The 13,213-nt window shown below is 46.4% G+C and overlaps 1 protein-coding gene across 5 annotated transcripts in view; it reads left to right on the top strand.

Annotated features, from left to right (window-relative positions):
- Positions 1–13,213, top strand: part of GLYR1 (glyoxylate reductase 1 homolog) — a 35,711-nt gene that overhangs the window by 4,094 nt on the left and 18,404 nt on the right. For 3 of the 5 annotated variants that reach the window (XM_059154109.1, XM_059154110.1, XM_059154111.1), the window contains exons 4-5: positions 8,235–8,373; positions 8,918–9,160. In XM_059154109.1, coding sequence (XP_059010092.1) covers positions 8,235–8,373; positions 8,918–9,160 — 382 coding nt within the window. The remainder of the gene's footprint in view (positions 1–8,234; positions 8,374–8,917; positions 9,161–13,213) is intronic. The other 2 variants (XM_059154112.1, XM_059154113.1) reach the window with 1 other exon arrangement.

The following is a 13,213-nucleotide window of genomic DNA, read 5'->3' on the forward strand; positions in this document are numbered from 1 at the left end:
GTATAAAACAAGTGCTAATTGTACAGCCACACCAAATTGTTGACACCAAAAGGAACTTCTAGAGAAAAGCAAATGTTGTGGACCTTGCCTTTTAGGAATTCAGGTGACAAGACATAAACATTACGGATGGGAATAAGTGCAGAGTGAGTGATACAGGTGACTATTAAAGGGTTCTAGAACAAGGAGAGATCACGGAGAAGCGGCAGATCAAAGAAGGGTGATGGAAGAGATGGAGTTAGAATTCACCTCTGGAGGACAGGTAGAATTCGAACAGGCGGGACAAAGCAGGGCAGTGCAGGCAGAGTGAATGCTGTGAGCACCTGGGCCTTAAGTTGGATGCAGGGTTAGAAAGAGGCTCCCTGCCCCGCCCGCCCCCCCCCCACCCGGGGTAAAGAACCGTGCTCAAGAATAACAGGCAATGTGGTTGACCCAGCTTGGTTAGCTAAGTGGAGATGTACAAGTCTAAAACAAAGGTGGAAACTCATGGGAAATGGGGGCTTGGTCAGATTACAGGAAGCCTGAAAGCCATTGTGATCTTATAATGTAAAAAGCTGCAGGTCAGAAGAGTGAACGGATGCCTATGTGTTTAAAAAAAAAAATACTATAGGTAAGACGGAAAAATGGAGTTGAGTGCATTTTAGCACTTTAAAAGGCACATAAGAGAAACCAAGAAAAGGGACGCACTTAACTGAACTTGGAAATAACCTAGTGGTGTTAGTAGTGGTGGTGGTGATGTGATTTCTAACTAAAATTCTTTGAGAGGATTCATAAGCAGGTGGATTCTGGGCAGCTGTTAGGTATAATATCTTTAAGCTTGTTAAGCTCGCTTGGTAGAATTCCACATAAAAAGTTATTTAAAAAATTGGGGCGCCTGGGTGGCTCAGTGGGTTAGGCTGCTGCCTTTGGCTCAGGTCGTGATCTCAGGGTCCTGGGATCGAGTCCCGCATTGGGCTCTCTGCTCGGCAGGGAGCCTGCTTCCTCCTCTCTCTCTCTGCCTGCCTCTCTGCCTACTTGTGGTCTCTCTCTGTCAAATAAATAAATAAAATCTTTAAAAAAAAAAAGTTATTAAAAAAATAAGTTGTCACAGGACCAACACGTTTTTTGGTGGCTAGGTAGTTGACATTGAAAGGAAACAAGGGGTGAGGATCTCCAGGAACATCTCTGAAGGAAGAAGGGTCCTTAGTGATGAGTGAACAGCAGACATTATTTACTGTCTTTAAATTATCTGAAGGTGAAGTGTCCAGGGGGTTACTTTGAGGAAAGAGCTCTGGATTTGATGCTGGCCTCCTGTGCATTCAGATGCCATCGCACCTGCCCTACAGTTTGGGCAAGTTGTTTTCACCTTTCTAACCCTTGTGTCCTTGCCCACAGTGTGGGATCATGCTCTCTACCTCGTAATTATGCAGAAGTAGTGCCATTTGTTTGTAGTGTGTTGTGGTATACGACGGGTTCAGTAAACTTCAGGTTGACTTATAAATACGGTACAAGAGAGAGAATAAGTTGGTAAGAAGCAGGTGGCTTTAAGGGAAACTTGAGAGGTAGAGAAAGGATTTGTGTTTGAAAAAGAAAGACATTTGAGAGTTGGAAATTCCTAAGGACTTCAGCGAGGTCTGGTTTGTGGGTGTTGTTTTTGTTTTTGTTTTAAGACTTTATTTATTTGAGGGGCACCTGGGTGGCTCAGTGGGTTAAGCCACTGCCTTCCGCTCAGGTCATGATCTCAGGGTCCTGGGATCAAGCCCCGCATTGGGCTCTCTGCTCCCGCCTCTCTCTCTGCCTGCCTCTGCCTACTTGTGATCATTCTCTCTCTCTGTCAAATAGATAAAATAAAAATCTTTTTCAAAAAAAGATTTTATTTATCTGAGAGAGAGAGAGATAGGGACAGAAAGCCCAAGCAGAGAGGAGAGGGAGAAGCAGGCTCCCCACTGAGTGGGAAGCTGGACTCAGGGCTCAATCCCAGGATGCTGGGATCATGATGTGTGCCGAAGGCAGAGGCTTAACCGACTGAGCCACCCAGGCGCCCCCACATCTCTTGTGACTGAAAAGGCTTCAAACACCAAACAGTAAATTGGTCTACCTTTTTTTTTTTTTAATTGTTACATCTTTATGTAAAAACTGTGCTGTGCCTTGCCAGGAGTGCTATGTGCAGTTGAGTCCATACTCCCAAAGGGATCTGATGGTATTAGATAATATCAGAAAAGGGAACCTAGTCGGATCAAAGACTAGAATTCTTTAATGTGAAAAAGAGCACAATCAGAATTGGCAAAATGATGAATGACCCCAAGGAGGTAAACATTGACCTGTTCATAAATCATCAGACGTTTCGATAGCGGCACTGTGAGCAGAACAAATGCTGTGGTGACTATGTTTAGGGCATGCATAAGAAGCACTGTAGGAAACAGCCATTTGAGAAGTGCTTTAGACGGGAAGTACAAGTGGGTTTTTAGAGATAGAGAACTCCTTTGTGAAGGGCAGGGCCATAGGTGGTTCCAGAAGAAACTGGGCTCTACCTCACTTGATGTTTGATGTCAGGGAGAGGGGTATGATGCTTCCCGCACTGGATAGGACCTGACCCCATGGGGCTGCTCCTGAATTCCTGAGCAATATAGGATTCAATCAGACATGTATCTTTTCAAAACTCTACACTCTGTATGGGGAAAAATATTTATAGATATGATTTTTTTAATATTAGTAAGGATCTTTATTAAAGAGTGTAAAGAGTAGCTCCTTAAGATAACAATTTCAGTGGCTCAGTTGGTTAAGGCCAGGTCATGATCCCAGGTTCCTCGGCTCAAGCTCCAGGGCACGCTCCCTCCTTGGTACAGAGCCTGCTCCCCGCTTTCTCCGGCTTGTACCGTGTGTGCGTGTGTGTGTGTGTGTGTGTGTGTGTTTCTAGTAAGTAAATAAAATCTTTTTTTTTTTAAAAGATAAATATTTCAATCTTCTAGAAAACTAGTTTTTCTCTCCCCCTTCCTCTGTCAAAACATCTGACAAATTGTATTGGTGTTCTATTAGGAAGAGAGAGGACCTCTAGATCTTCCTAACCAGCCACCCCTGCAAGGGGAAGGACTTAGTAAGATGATTGGATTCAGCTCTCCGAGCCCGGATGGCCAGTAGAGGGGTTACTTATGGTTGTTTTCTATTTCACAGAGATACAGAGGGAAAAATAACTTTAGCATAACTTTGACAACTCTACCAGGTGACCACACCCGCAGATGAAGTCTCAGGCACGTGAGAGCCCATCTTGGACAGGGATTTGCCCATCAGAACAGAAACAGCCTGGAGTTTGAAATTTTCAGTGGTGGCCATGGATGGCAGAGTGGAGGAAGCTAATATAGTCTTTGGGTGTTCAAAAATGCCCAGAAACAAACAGTGCAAGAGAAGACTACTGGCAAAAGAGTATAGATCCCAAATGACCACCCGAGGGTTTGTGTAGTGTCTTCACACCTGACCCTCCAACAGTCCTTTAGGGAAATAGATGGCATATTTGTTCTGGTTCTCACTTTTTAACAGATTAGTACACTGAGAGGCAGGAGATTTGTGGAGTTCAGTGATAGAATTTCCAGGATCCCAGCCTAAGAAACTTTCCATCAAGGCAAATAGAAGGTAAGACTCTTGGAGAAGAACCTGCAGCTTGTAATTACAAGCAGATTGGAGCCATCTGAGCACCCCTCTTTCTTTTCGCCTGGGGGCTGATGGCCCCGCTTTGCCTACATCCGACATTGTGCAATAGTTGGAGAACGAGCCAAATGGATGGTGAGTGCGCTGCTGTTTGTACTGAGCCAGCAGTGTCCTCTGCCAGGACTGGACAATACCTGTCCTAGAGAGCACTGAGTAGGTTTTCCTGTCCCAGCACCAGCATCAGTCCTACAGGTGACTCCCTTCATGGCTGAGACAGTGGACTCCAGGAACAGGTGTTATGCACCGGCACAAAGGAAGTGGCTGGCCATGTTGGCAGAGACAGCACAGCTTGGAAGCCTTATCCAGCATTTGGGAATGTTTTCAAGTTTTGAAAACACAATCTTCTTAATCTATCTTAACTGCAAGTCTTTGTTGATGTCTATATGATAATCAGTGCTTGAAACTAATTGACAAACTCTTATTTTCTTTGTGGCTTTTGGAGAAGCAGCCCGTGTCTTCTGTCCCCATCTTTGTTCTCACCTTTGGACTATGCAGACACGTGTGTGTTCTCCCTCCCACCCCCACCCAGGTCTTTGTGTCATGTAGTCTGAGTCACATACATGAGAGTTTTGGAGATTATTCGTAGAGCCACGTTTAATTTGTAGACCACATGTTTAATACGATGTATACATGATACAATTTTAACTTAAGGGAAAAGCAGGTCCGAACTATGGAAGTTTTTGAAAACGTGAGGTGTTTGAATTCATTTCGAGCAGAGCGTGTAATGTGAGAGGGCTTATAGTAGAAATGAGAAGAATTTACAGGAGGTGTATCAGAACACCAGGGTAAGTTTGCTGCTCCTGACTGTGTTACAGGCGCAGTTACTGCAACCAGCGAGTAGCTACGCACCTGAAGAAGTCCTGGGGGCAGGTCCCTGGGCAGAGCAGCCCATGTTCTACAGCAGAGGCCTTTATTGTTGATTTGTTGTTTCTTAAAGATAATACATGTTTATGCCCATCCGCCCCCGCCTGTCCGCCCAAATCCAGCTATAAACTGTGAAACTTCCATTCATCCCTGACCCTCAGCCACACTAGATTCTTACGGCATGTCCCACCAATGACACTATGCAAAATCAAGAAATTACATCTTCCTTTTTCCTTGTTTTTACACGAGTAATAGCATACTGTACACACGGGTCTGCATTTTGATTTCTTCCACTTAGCCACACATTTAAAGGGACCTTCCTTAAGGGTTCTTCGTGATGGCCTCACTGATTGCCACTACAGTGGGATTTACTTCCATGTACATAAAAGCAAAGGTTCTTTGTACTTTACACACCACTTGACTAAGCTTGATTTTTCTGACTCCCAGCCCCACAGCAAATTACACAGAAAAGGTCCAGCACCATCTAGGCATCAGGAGGATGATAAGAAGGAAATCATAAGTCACAGAAAGAAGCAGAAGTCACCTAAAAAAAAATAAACAGGGGTGCCCAGGTGGCTCAGTTAAGCATCCCAACTCTTGATTGTGGCTCAGGTCTCAATCTCCGGGTCATAATAAAACAAAAACAGAAATGTACAGACAATAGCAACAACCAGAAAAGGCCAGCAAAGCCTTCCAGCCCTCTGAACTTGCCTGGAAGGCATCATTTACTCAGTGATTATTTATTGAGCACCAGTTGCATGCCAGGCCCAGGTGACAGACATCAGTGTACTAGAGAATGGTGCATTATTGAAACTCTGGCTGAAAAGCATACTCTTTGAGGAGACAGAGTTCTGCAATACAGACTTCAGAGAAAAAACTCTATTTCAATTTGGCTAGCTTTCAAGAGGTAATCTTCCTAGAGCCCTGCTGGGCTGGCTTTTTACTTACAGTTTTTCTGATGGGGCACATTGCTTCAACAGTCTTTTTTTTTTTTTTTTTTTTTTTTTTTTTTTTTAAGATTTTATTTACTTGTCAGAGAGGGAGAGAGAGCGAGCACAGGCAGACAGAAAGGCAGGCAGAGGCAGAGGGAGAAGCAGGCTCCCTGCTGAGCAAGGAGCCCGATGTGGGACTCCATCCCAGGACACTGGGATCATGACCTGAGCCGAAGGTAGCTGCTCAACCAACTGAGCCACCCAGGCGTCCCTGCTTCAACAGTCTTAACCGGATTAATATTTCTTGCATTTATCCTCTTGATATGTACACTGTCCATTCTTTTAGCAAACCATCTTCACTTTTCAAAAAATGGTCGGAGAGGGACGCCTGGGTGGCTCAGTTGGTTGGACGGCTGCCTTCGGCTCAGGTCATGATCCTGGAGTCCCGGGATCGAGTCCCGCATCGGACTCCCAGCTCCATGGGGAGTCTGCTTCTCTCTCTGACCTTCTCCTCATTCATGCTCTCTCTCAAGTAAATAAATAAAAATCTTTAAAAAAAAAAAAAATGGTCGGAGAGGAAAATTTCATTTGAGTATTCAAATGGCAGTCTGGGGATGAATGGAATTTTGACTGTACCATTCTGGCGGCAGAAATCAGTAATCCACTTAAAATGCTTCAGTGGAAAAACACGCATGGATTATTGGTGCTTCCTCCATAGATGTCCCTACCTCTCCACTTCCCCTGAATCAGAGGTTCATGTGGGGAGAGGGAGGCAGGGATTAGAGTGCCTGGAGTGGATTGTCCCATCTCACGTAGCTCTATAACCCCCCCCCAATTGATCTTACACCAAAACTTGTGTGGGTCCCAGCTTCTAACCCGCCACTCAGAGAACAAAGAGGCAAGTCCAGAGCACGTGACTCTGTAAGCTTCATCGCTAGTACTTTTGTCGTCTTGGTAGGACAGCTTAACCTGCTTTTCAGGGTGTGTCTGGCTTTGCATCTGCTCTGGTGGTCTGTCCTTAGAAACTCTAAATGGGAAGAGAAGCAGGATGGTCCCATTCAGTGGTGTACCTACCTGGCCAGGTAAGGTCAAGATACAATTCCATTTTTCCTCCCGGTAGAATAGACCAATTGAATCTATCATGTCAAGTTTCAGACTTTAAGATGAGTTAGTTACTGGAAGGTACCTGCTTACCTCACCTGGTTGGAGCTTTACGCAGTGAGACCACATCTCATCGTTCTGTTCTCTGGTTTTGTTTCGCCATAGGGAACCTGCTAAGTCCTGGTTTGCTGTCACATTGGCAAGCTGATAGTCTCAAGGCTGTTGTGTTTGTACAAATCCATTGTCACAATTACTCATATAACACTCAAAGCAAAGGTGGCCATTGGTGACTTGGTCGCACTATTTTTATGTAAAGATTAGCACTTTTTTTTTTTTTTTTTCCAAATAGGCTCAATGCCCAGTGTGGAGCCCAGTGTGTGGGGCTTGAACTTATCGCCTTAGAATCAAGACCTGAGTTGAGATCAAGAGTTGGATGCTTAACTGACTGAGTAACCCAGGCGCCCCACATTTTTACTATTATTGGTGAATATTCTCCAGCTTTGTCTAAAGGAGAGGACCTTAAGTTAGTTAGGTCCCTAACCTGACCCCTTTTTTCAGAAGGTTTTGTTCTGAAACCTGAGTATTGCATAGTAAAAATGTACATAAGTTAACTGTTATCTCACCAAGCCTATAAAACCCTCTCCTTTGTACTGGGATACTAAATGTCATTTAGGAAAATCACAGGAAGCCAGCAGGGGCAGATTTGTTCAGGTTAGTATGGTAAGCCAGATATTTCAGAAGTGACAACTGGGGTGCCTGGGTGGCTCTGGGTTAAAGCCTCTGCCTTTGGCTCAGGTCATGGTCTCAGGGTCCTGGGATCAAGTCCCGCTTCGGGCTCTCTGCTCAGCAGGGAGCCTGCTTCCTCCTTTCTCTCTCTGCCTGCCTCTCTGCCTACTTGTGATCTCTCTCTCTCTGTCAAATAAATAAATAAAATCTTAAAAAAAGTGACAACTGATGGCATGTCTACTTGTGTGTGTTACACATTAATGGTAGGAATTAAATTTTAAAACATCATAAGGTATGTTCTACTTTTAATCACAAGCAGAACCTTGTTTCTGAAGACCTCCTGTTACGACTGCTGCCCTAATTCCAAATCATGTCACATTTTGTGTGGTTTAGTAGCCATGGACAGGATCATTTATGAACAAATATCTCTAAGAGCAGCAGAGTTCAGGTGCTGCATTTCTTGAGCCATGGGAGCATCTCTGATTCCCAGTTGATTGACAGGTTGTCATTTGGGTTTGGGCGTTGACTGGGCAGTGATGTTGCTGTGGTTGATAATGCTCCTGCTGCCCTGGGTCCGTGAGGGGCTTCTGTGATGAGAATGGAAGAACATCTCCAGGCTTCCTCTGCCCTACACAAGTGGCAAGTGATGTGTGGTTTAGTGTAGAAGGCTGGTAAAGGGGAGTAGACAGAAAGAGCATGCAGCTTGTGAAGGGTGTTCTGGTTTTGGTGGTGGTGGTGGTGGTTGTGCTTGACTTGTTTAAGGAAAACACCCCAAGAGTATGGGGTAGTTGGTAACATGTTTTGAAAACACAGCAGGCGTGTTTCGAAGTCCAGTGAAGCCAAACATATATTTGCATTCTGTTTTGATGAGGTGTTTACTAATTTGGGGCCTGGGCAGTGTGTCATACCCTTTCTATGTGTGTTTTCTGCTAGTGCCTGGATCAAAGTGGAACAGCTAAAGCCATACCATGCACACAAGGAGGAAATGATAAAGATTAACAAGGGGAAACGATTCCAGCAGGCTGTGGATGCTGTTGAAGAGTTCCTCCGGAGAGCCAAAGGGAAAGACCAGGTGAGAGACTGATCCTTGCTTTATTCCAACATCTGACTGGTTATTTTGGTGTAGTAACTAACAGATTAAATACGGCCCAAACCCAAACCCTATTCTTACGAAATGCCAATGGAAAGAATACTACTTCAAATCTAGGGTATCCGCGTTTTGCCTATCAGCTTGAAACTCCATGAATGCAGCAAACTTTTCTGAAATGGATTGCTGTTCTTAGGAAAGTCTCTTGGACTCAGGAGAAGTATCTCAGCTTTTGAGTACCACACAGGCATTTCTCCCTTTTACATCCTAGAGATTAGGAGTATAGCTTCTTGGGTATATCCACTGCCTGGGTGTAAATCCCACATCTTAGCTCTGGGACTATAGGCAAGTGATTTGACTTTATCTGCTTCCCCAAACATCAGTGGGAGTGATAACAGAACCTATTTCGTAGGGTTGTTGTGTGGATAGCACACGTAAAACGCTTCTCCTAGGGTGTGGCTTGTGTAAATGGCGGTGATGGCAGCAGTGGCTGCTGTGGTGGCTATCATTGTTATTATTAAACTTTCAGACGTCGTCCCACAATTCTGCTGATGACAAGAATCGGCGTAATTCCAGTGAGGAGAGAAGTAGGCCAAACTCAGGTGATGAGAAGCGGAAGCTTAGCCTGTCTGAAGGGAAGGTGAAGAAGAACATGGGAGAAGGAAAGAAGAGGGTGTCTTCAGGCTCATCAGAGAGAGGCTCCAAGTCCCCTCTGAAAAGAGCCCAAGAGCAGAGTCCCCGGAAACGGGGTCGGCCCCCAAAGGATGAGAAGGTTTGTTTTACCTCTGCAGCTTCTGGGATTAGCAACTTCCTTTTGTATATGAAAGAGCTGAGCCTTACAGTGTGCCTCAGCTCACTGAGTGGACATAGAAACCTGTGCTAAGCACTGCCCTAAAGAATACTGCAGACCAGGGGAGGGACACAGCCTGGGTGCACAGGCATGAAATAGGAACACAAGGCTGTAAAGGATCTTGCATTCAGCTAGATGGCCATGGCCAGAGAATAGTCCACCTGAGCCAGCATGTGAGGGCTGGCACTGGAAGGGGCTTGAGAACAAAGAGGGGAAAAGCATTCCAGAGACAGAGGGCCCAGCCTGCATGGGGCTTGATGTTGGTGTGGATGTTCTCATTATAGGTGAAGGACAAAGAGGAGAGCAGAGAGCTAAAAGTGAGTAGTCACTGGGTTGTAGAGGGCCTTGAGGTCTACTACTAAAGCAATATTTACGGTCACAGAGTCAGTAGGGGGCCACAAGTTTGTTGAAGCTAGGTGGCAGGGTGGTGTGTTCTCGAAGCTGTGTGTTAGCATTGGTGGAGGGCAGAGAAGACAGGCTAAAGCCAGTCCGAAAGCTAAACCTAGGTTTACGCTTACATAAGGAGCTATCCTGATAGCAAATACTAAAAGGAACTGCCTGAGAGGCACTTCAGAGGAAGGGCTCATAAGATTTAGAACTGGTTCCAGAGGAAGTGGTGGGGGAGATGATTTCAGGTTTTTGTTTGGGAAATGGTAACACCATTCTTAAGAGCAAGAGTCTGGAGTAGAGTTGGCATACGGAGCAGAAGGACTAGTACTATTTTGACTGTGATGAATTTGAGGTGATGCCAATGCCTAATGCTAGACTGTTAGGGAGCCTTGAACTAATGTCAGGATGGTCTGTAGAGGTGGGAGGCAGATAGGTAGAAAGTATGTTGGAGAACACATACGAAGTATATCTGAGGCCCCACTGGCCCTCTACTTTCACAGAAAGTAAGGAGGGAGCAGTCAAAGGCAAGAGTGTGCTTTGCAGGGGAAACACCCATAGATCAAAGTTGGAAGGGTTTGGAAGAGCCATCACAGTGAAATAAAGTAGAAATAATGTACCTTTCACCTTCCTGAAAAGATACGGGCCAAGTCTTAAAAGCCAAGGGAAGAGAATTTGAGATGGAGGGGATAGTCTGTCAAAACACAGGGAAGGATTTTTAGAGCACAATCAAGGGGACGGGAGCCAGATGGCTGGCAGAAACAGTTGGGTGATAAGGCCGTGATGAAACGCTAGACCGCATCAGATCATGGCCTGCAAATTCAGACACCAGCGAGACCAGACAGGTCGCTGCAGCAAGGGGAGAGGCTTGCTAAGGGTCCACAGCCCTCACCTGCCTCCACTCTGAGAGCAGTAGGGGTGACAGCAGCTGGCGCTCAGGGGAGATCATGCTCTGTCCGTGGGGTTCCAGCCAACTTGTGCCAGGTTGTCTGATTTTTCCTCAAGAGAAGCTGAAAATACAGTTTTATGTGAAACACTCCAGTTTTAAATGTTACATGCTAATTCAAAATTTTAAAGTACTTTTAGGTCCAAGGAACATCTCTGGGCCCGATTGAGCCTGTGGGCTGCCACTGAGTGACCACTGTGTTAGAGAAGATCCTTCTCACTGTCAGATGACCCGAGACTGAGAGTAGACAGAGTGACTAGTGGTCGGGACAGCCCTGGCTGACACTGAGCACAGGGAACTGCAGCCAGAGGTGGAGAAGATGGAGAAAACGCCTAGCCGCGGTGCAGAAAGAACTCCTCAGGGGGTGTGATCAGATTTGGTCCAGTTGAACTGATTTCCTGGGGATCCAGAGGCATCTGAGCTGTCAGGTTTTATACTGTTCTCCAAATTCCTATTTTCTGCCTTCTGAAGCCGTGGATCTCACCAACTCCGTGCTGGCCCAGCAGAGAAACGACATCTTTTTGGAAAAAGGGAGGTGTCCAGGAGAGGTGAGGAGGAGGTCTGAGTCCGAACTGTGACTCCATAACTTTGTGCAACTGTGTGACCTTGGCCAGCTACCTTTGCCTTGGTTTCGTTTCCTCATCTGATCACTGGAAATAGTAGTGATACCTGTCTCTCTTGTTTGTTGTGATAATTAAATGAGTAACGAGCAAAGCACCAAGAACAGTGAGCCGTGAACTACGCTTCTGATGAATGGCTTTACATGTGTCAGTGTCTGGCAGTAGCCCATTGTGCAGCGAGAGCATAGTGGGTTTAGTGTAACCCGAGGCCACCACCGGGCTCTCTGCAGGGACTCTTCTCACGGGCTCCCAGAGAAAAGCAGTTTGCCCTTGAGTCTGAATTATTAATTAGGGGGTAGTAACATTTCTGCTGCTGTTCTTGGAGTGAGGTCCTCAGCCGAGACGTCTACTTGCTATTTACCCTCAGCACAGCCCTTTGTGCATTCTCCTTGCTTGGCCCGGCCTCTAGCGAAGGATTTGTCAGCTGGAGAGGAAGGATTTTGGCTAGTGGTGCAGGGCAGGCACAGCCATTTCAGTTCAGACAGTTGGTTTTAATTAAGCACCTTCAGAGATGTAGGGAATCTGGGCTTGGAATTTTGGTGCATCTTCTGATCTCTGTGCTCTAAAAAGAGTGTGTGTTGCTACAGTAATTGTCAGTTGGCTGTCAGGCTTCTTTCTGAAACAGCAGTAACCTAGGCTGATACCTGGGCAAAGCCCCAGATGATTGCCATTTGGAGCCGTAATCTCCTGTCCCCTGAGGATCAGTGGGAAAGGCTGACCTTTTGATGGAGAAGTGTCAGTTCCATGCAAACAGGGAAAGGCTGGGATCGTGTGACTCCAGTGTGAGAGGTGTGCTTTCATCCTCTCTCAGGGGCTCTCGTCTCCAAGTGCTGGGCAGGGAAGGAGAACTGCAGCTCTAGTCGGCGCGCCACACCCTGACAGCCCGCAGCCGCCAGGGCTCTGTCTCTCCCCAGGTCCCGGAGTGCTGCAGAGGCTGATGGTTTGGGAGCTGAGGCCTTCTGCTGCTGCCAGATGGAAAGCCAGTGCTCTCCACCCCACTCTCCCTCTGTCCTGAAACCTGAAGCAGGTCACTAGAGCTGTGCTGCCCCGCCACAGGGGACAGATACAGAGTATGTCCACCGTGGTAGGACGTTCTTTGGGGCAGTGCTGCATTAGGCCCCTTTTTCCCCCCAGAGATCTTTATTCAGCACCTGTGGATGAAGCTGATCCACCAGAAGCCAGATGTCTAGTGATTCAGCCACATGATACTTTGACAAGGCCCCTCCCATGTTCACTTCTTCAGTAAATAATGAAACATCTCATCAGTGCCAGGCATGGCTCCCACCATGGAATACAGAGTAAACAAAATTGGCAAAGGTCTTGCTTTCATAGAACTCACTGATAATAACATCAGTATCATGTTCTAATGGGGGAAGATACAGAGGGGTCAGGGAAAGCACCCCCATAAGGTGACATTTCCATGGAGACCTCAAGTGAGCCTGTGAGCTAAGTAGATCACTGTTGGAAGAGCGTTCCCAGTAGTGTGAAGGCACTAAGGCAGGCGTATGCCTGGTGTGTTTGGGGAACGGCTGGAGGGCCAAGGGTTAGTGCTGGTGAGTTGGAGAGTGGTGAGAGGGAAGAAAATATAATAGGACATGAATTCGGAGAGTAGGATGGAGTGAGGGTTGTAGAACTCGTAGTGCCCCATAGGCCATGATATTTTAGCCTTTAGCCTGACTATGAGACAGGAAGCCAGTTGTAGGCAGAGAAGTGATAGCTGCTGTGTACAGTCTAGACTGCAGTGTTTCAGAACAGAAGTGGGGGGATCCCTTTTGCTACAGCCCAAGTGACAGGTGATGGCAGCCTAGCTTGAATGTTAGCAGTGGGGTGGCCAAAGGCGTTCCCAGATCAGCAGTCGTAAAACCATAATCATTGCCAGCAGATAAGAGGAGGGTGGAATCAAGATGAACCGCAAAGATCTCAGCCTGGGAGAATGCAGCTGCTTTTCTAAGACTGCGAAGACTATTGAAGAAGCTGTTTGGGCAGGGAAATCCAGGGTTCGGAGTGGGGCATGTCAAGATT

This window comes from Mustela lutreola, chromosome 17, assembly GCF_030435805.1.
Source record: "Mustela lutreola isolate mMusLut2 chromosome 17, mMusLut2.pri, whole genome shotgun sequence".
In the NCBI taxonomy this organism is placed as follows: Eukaryota; Metazoa; Chordata; class Mammalia; order Carnivora; family Mustelidae; genus Mustela; species Mustela lutreola.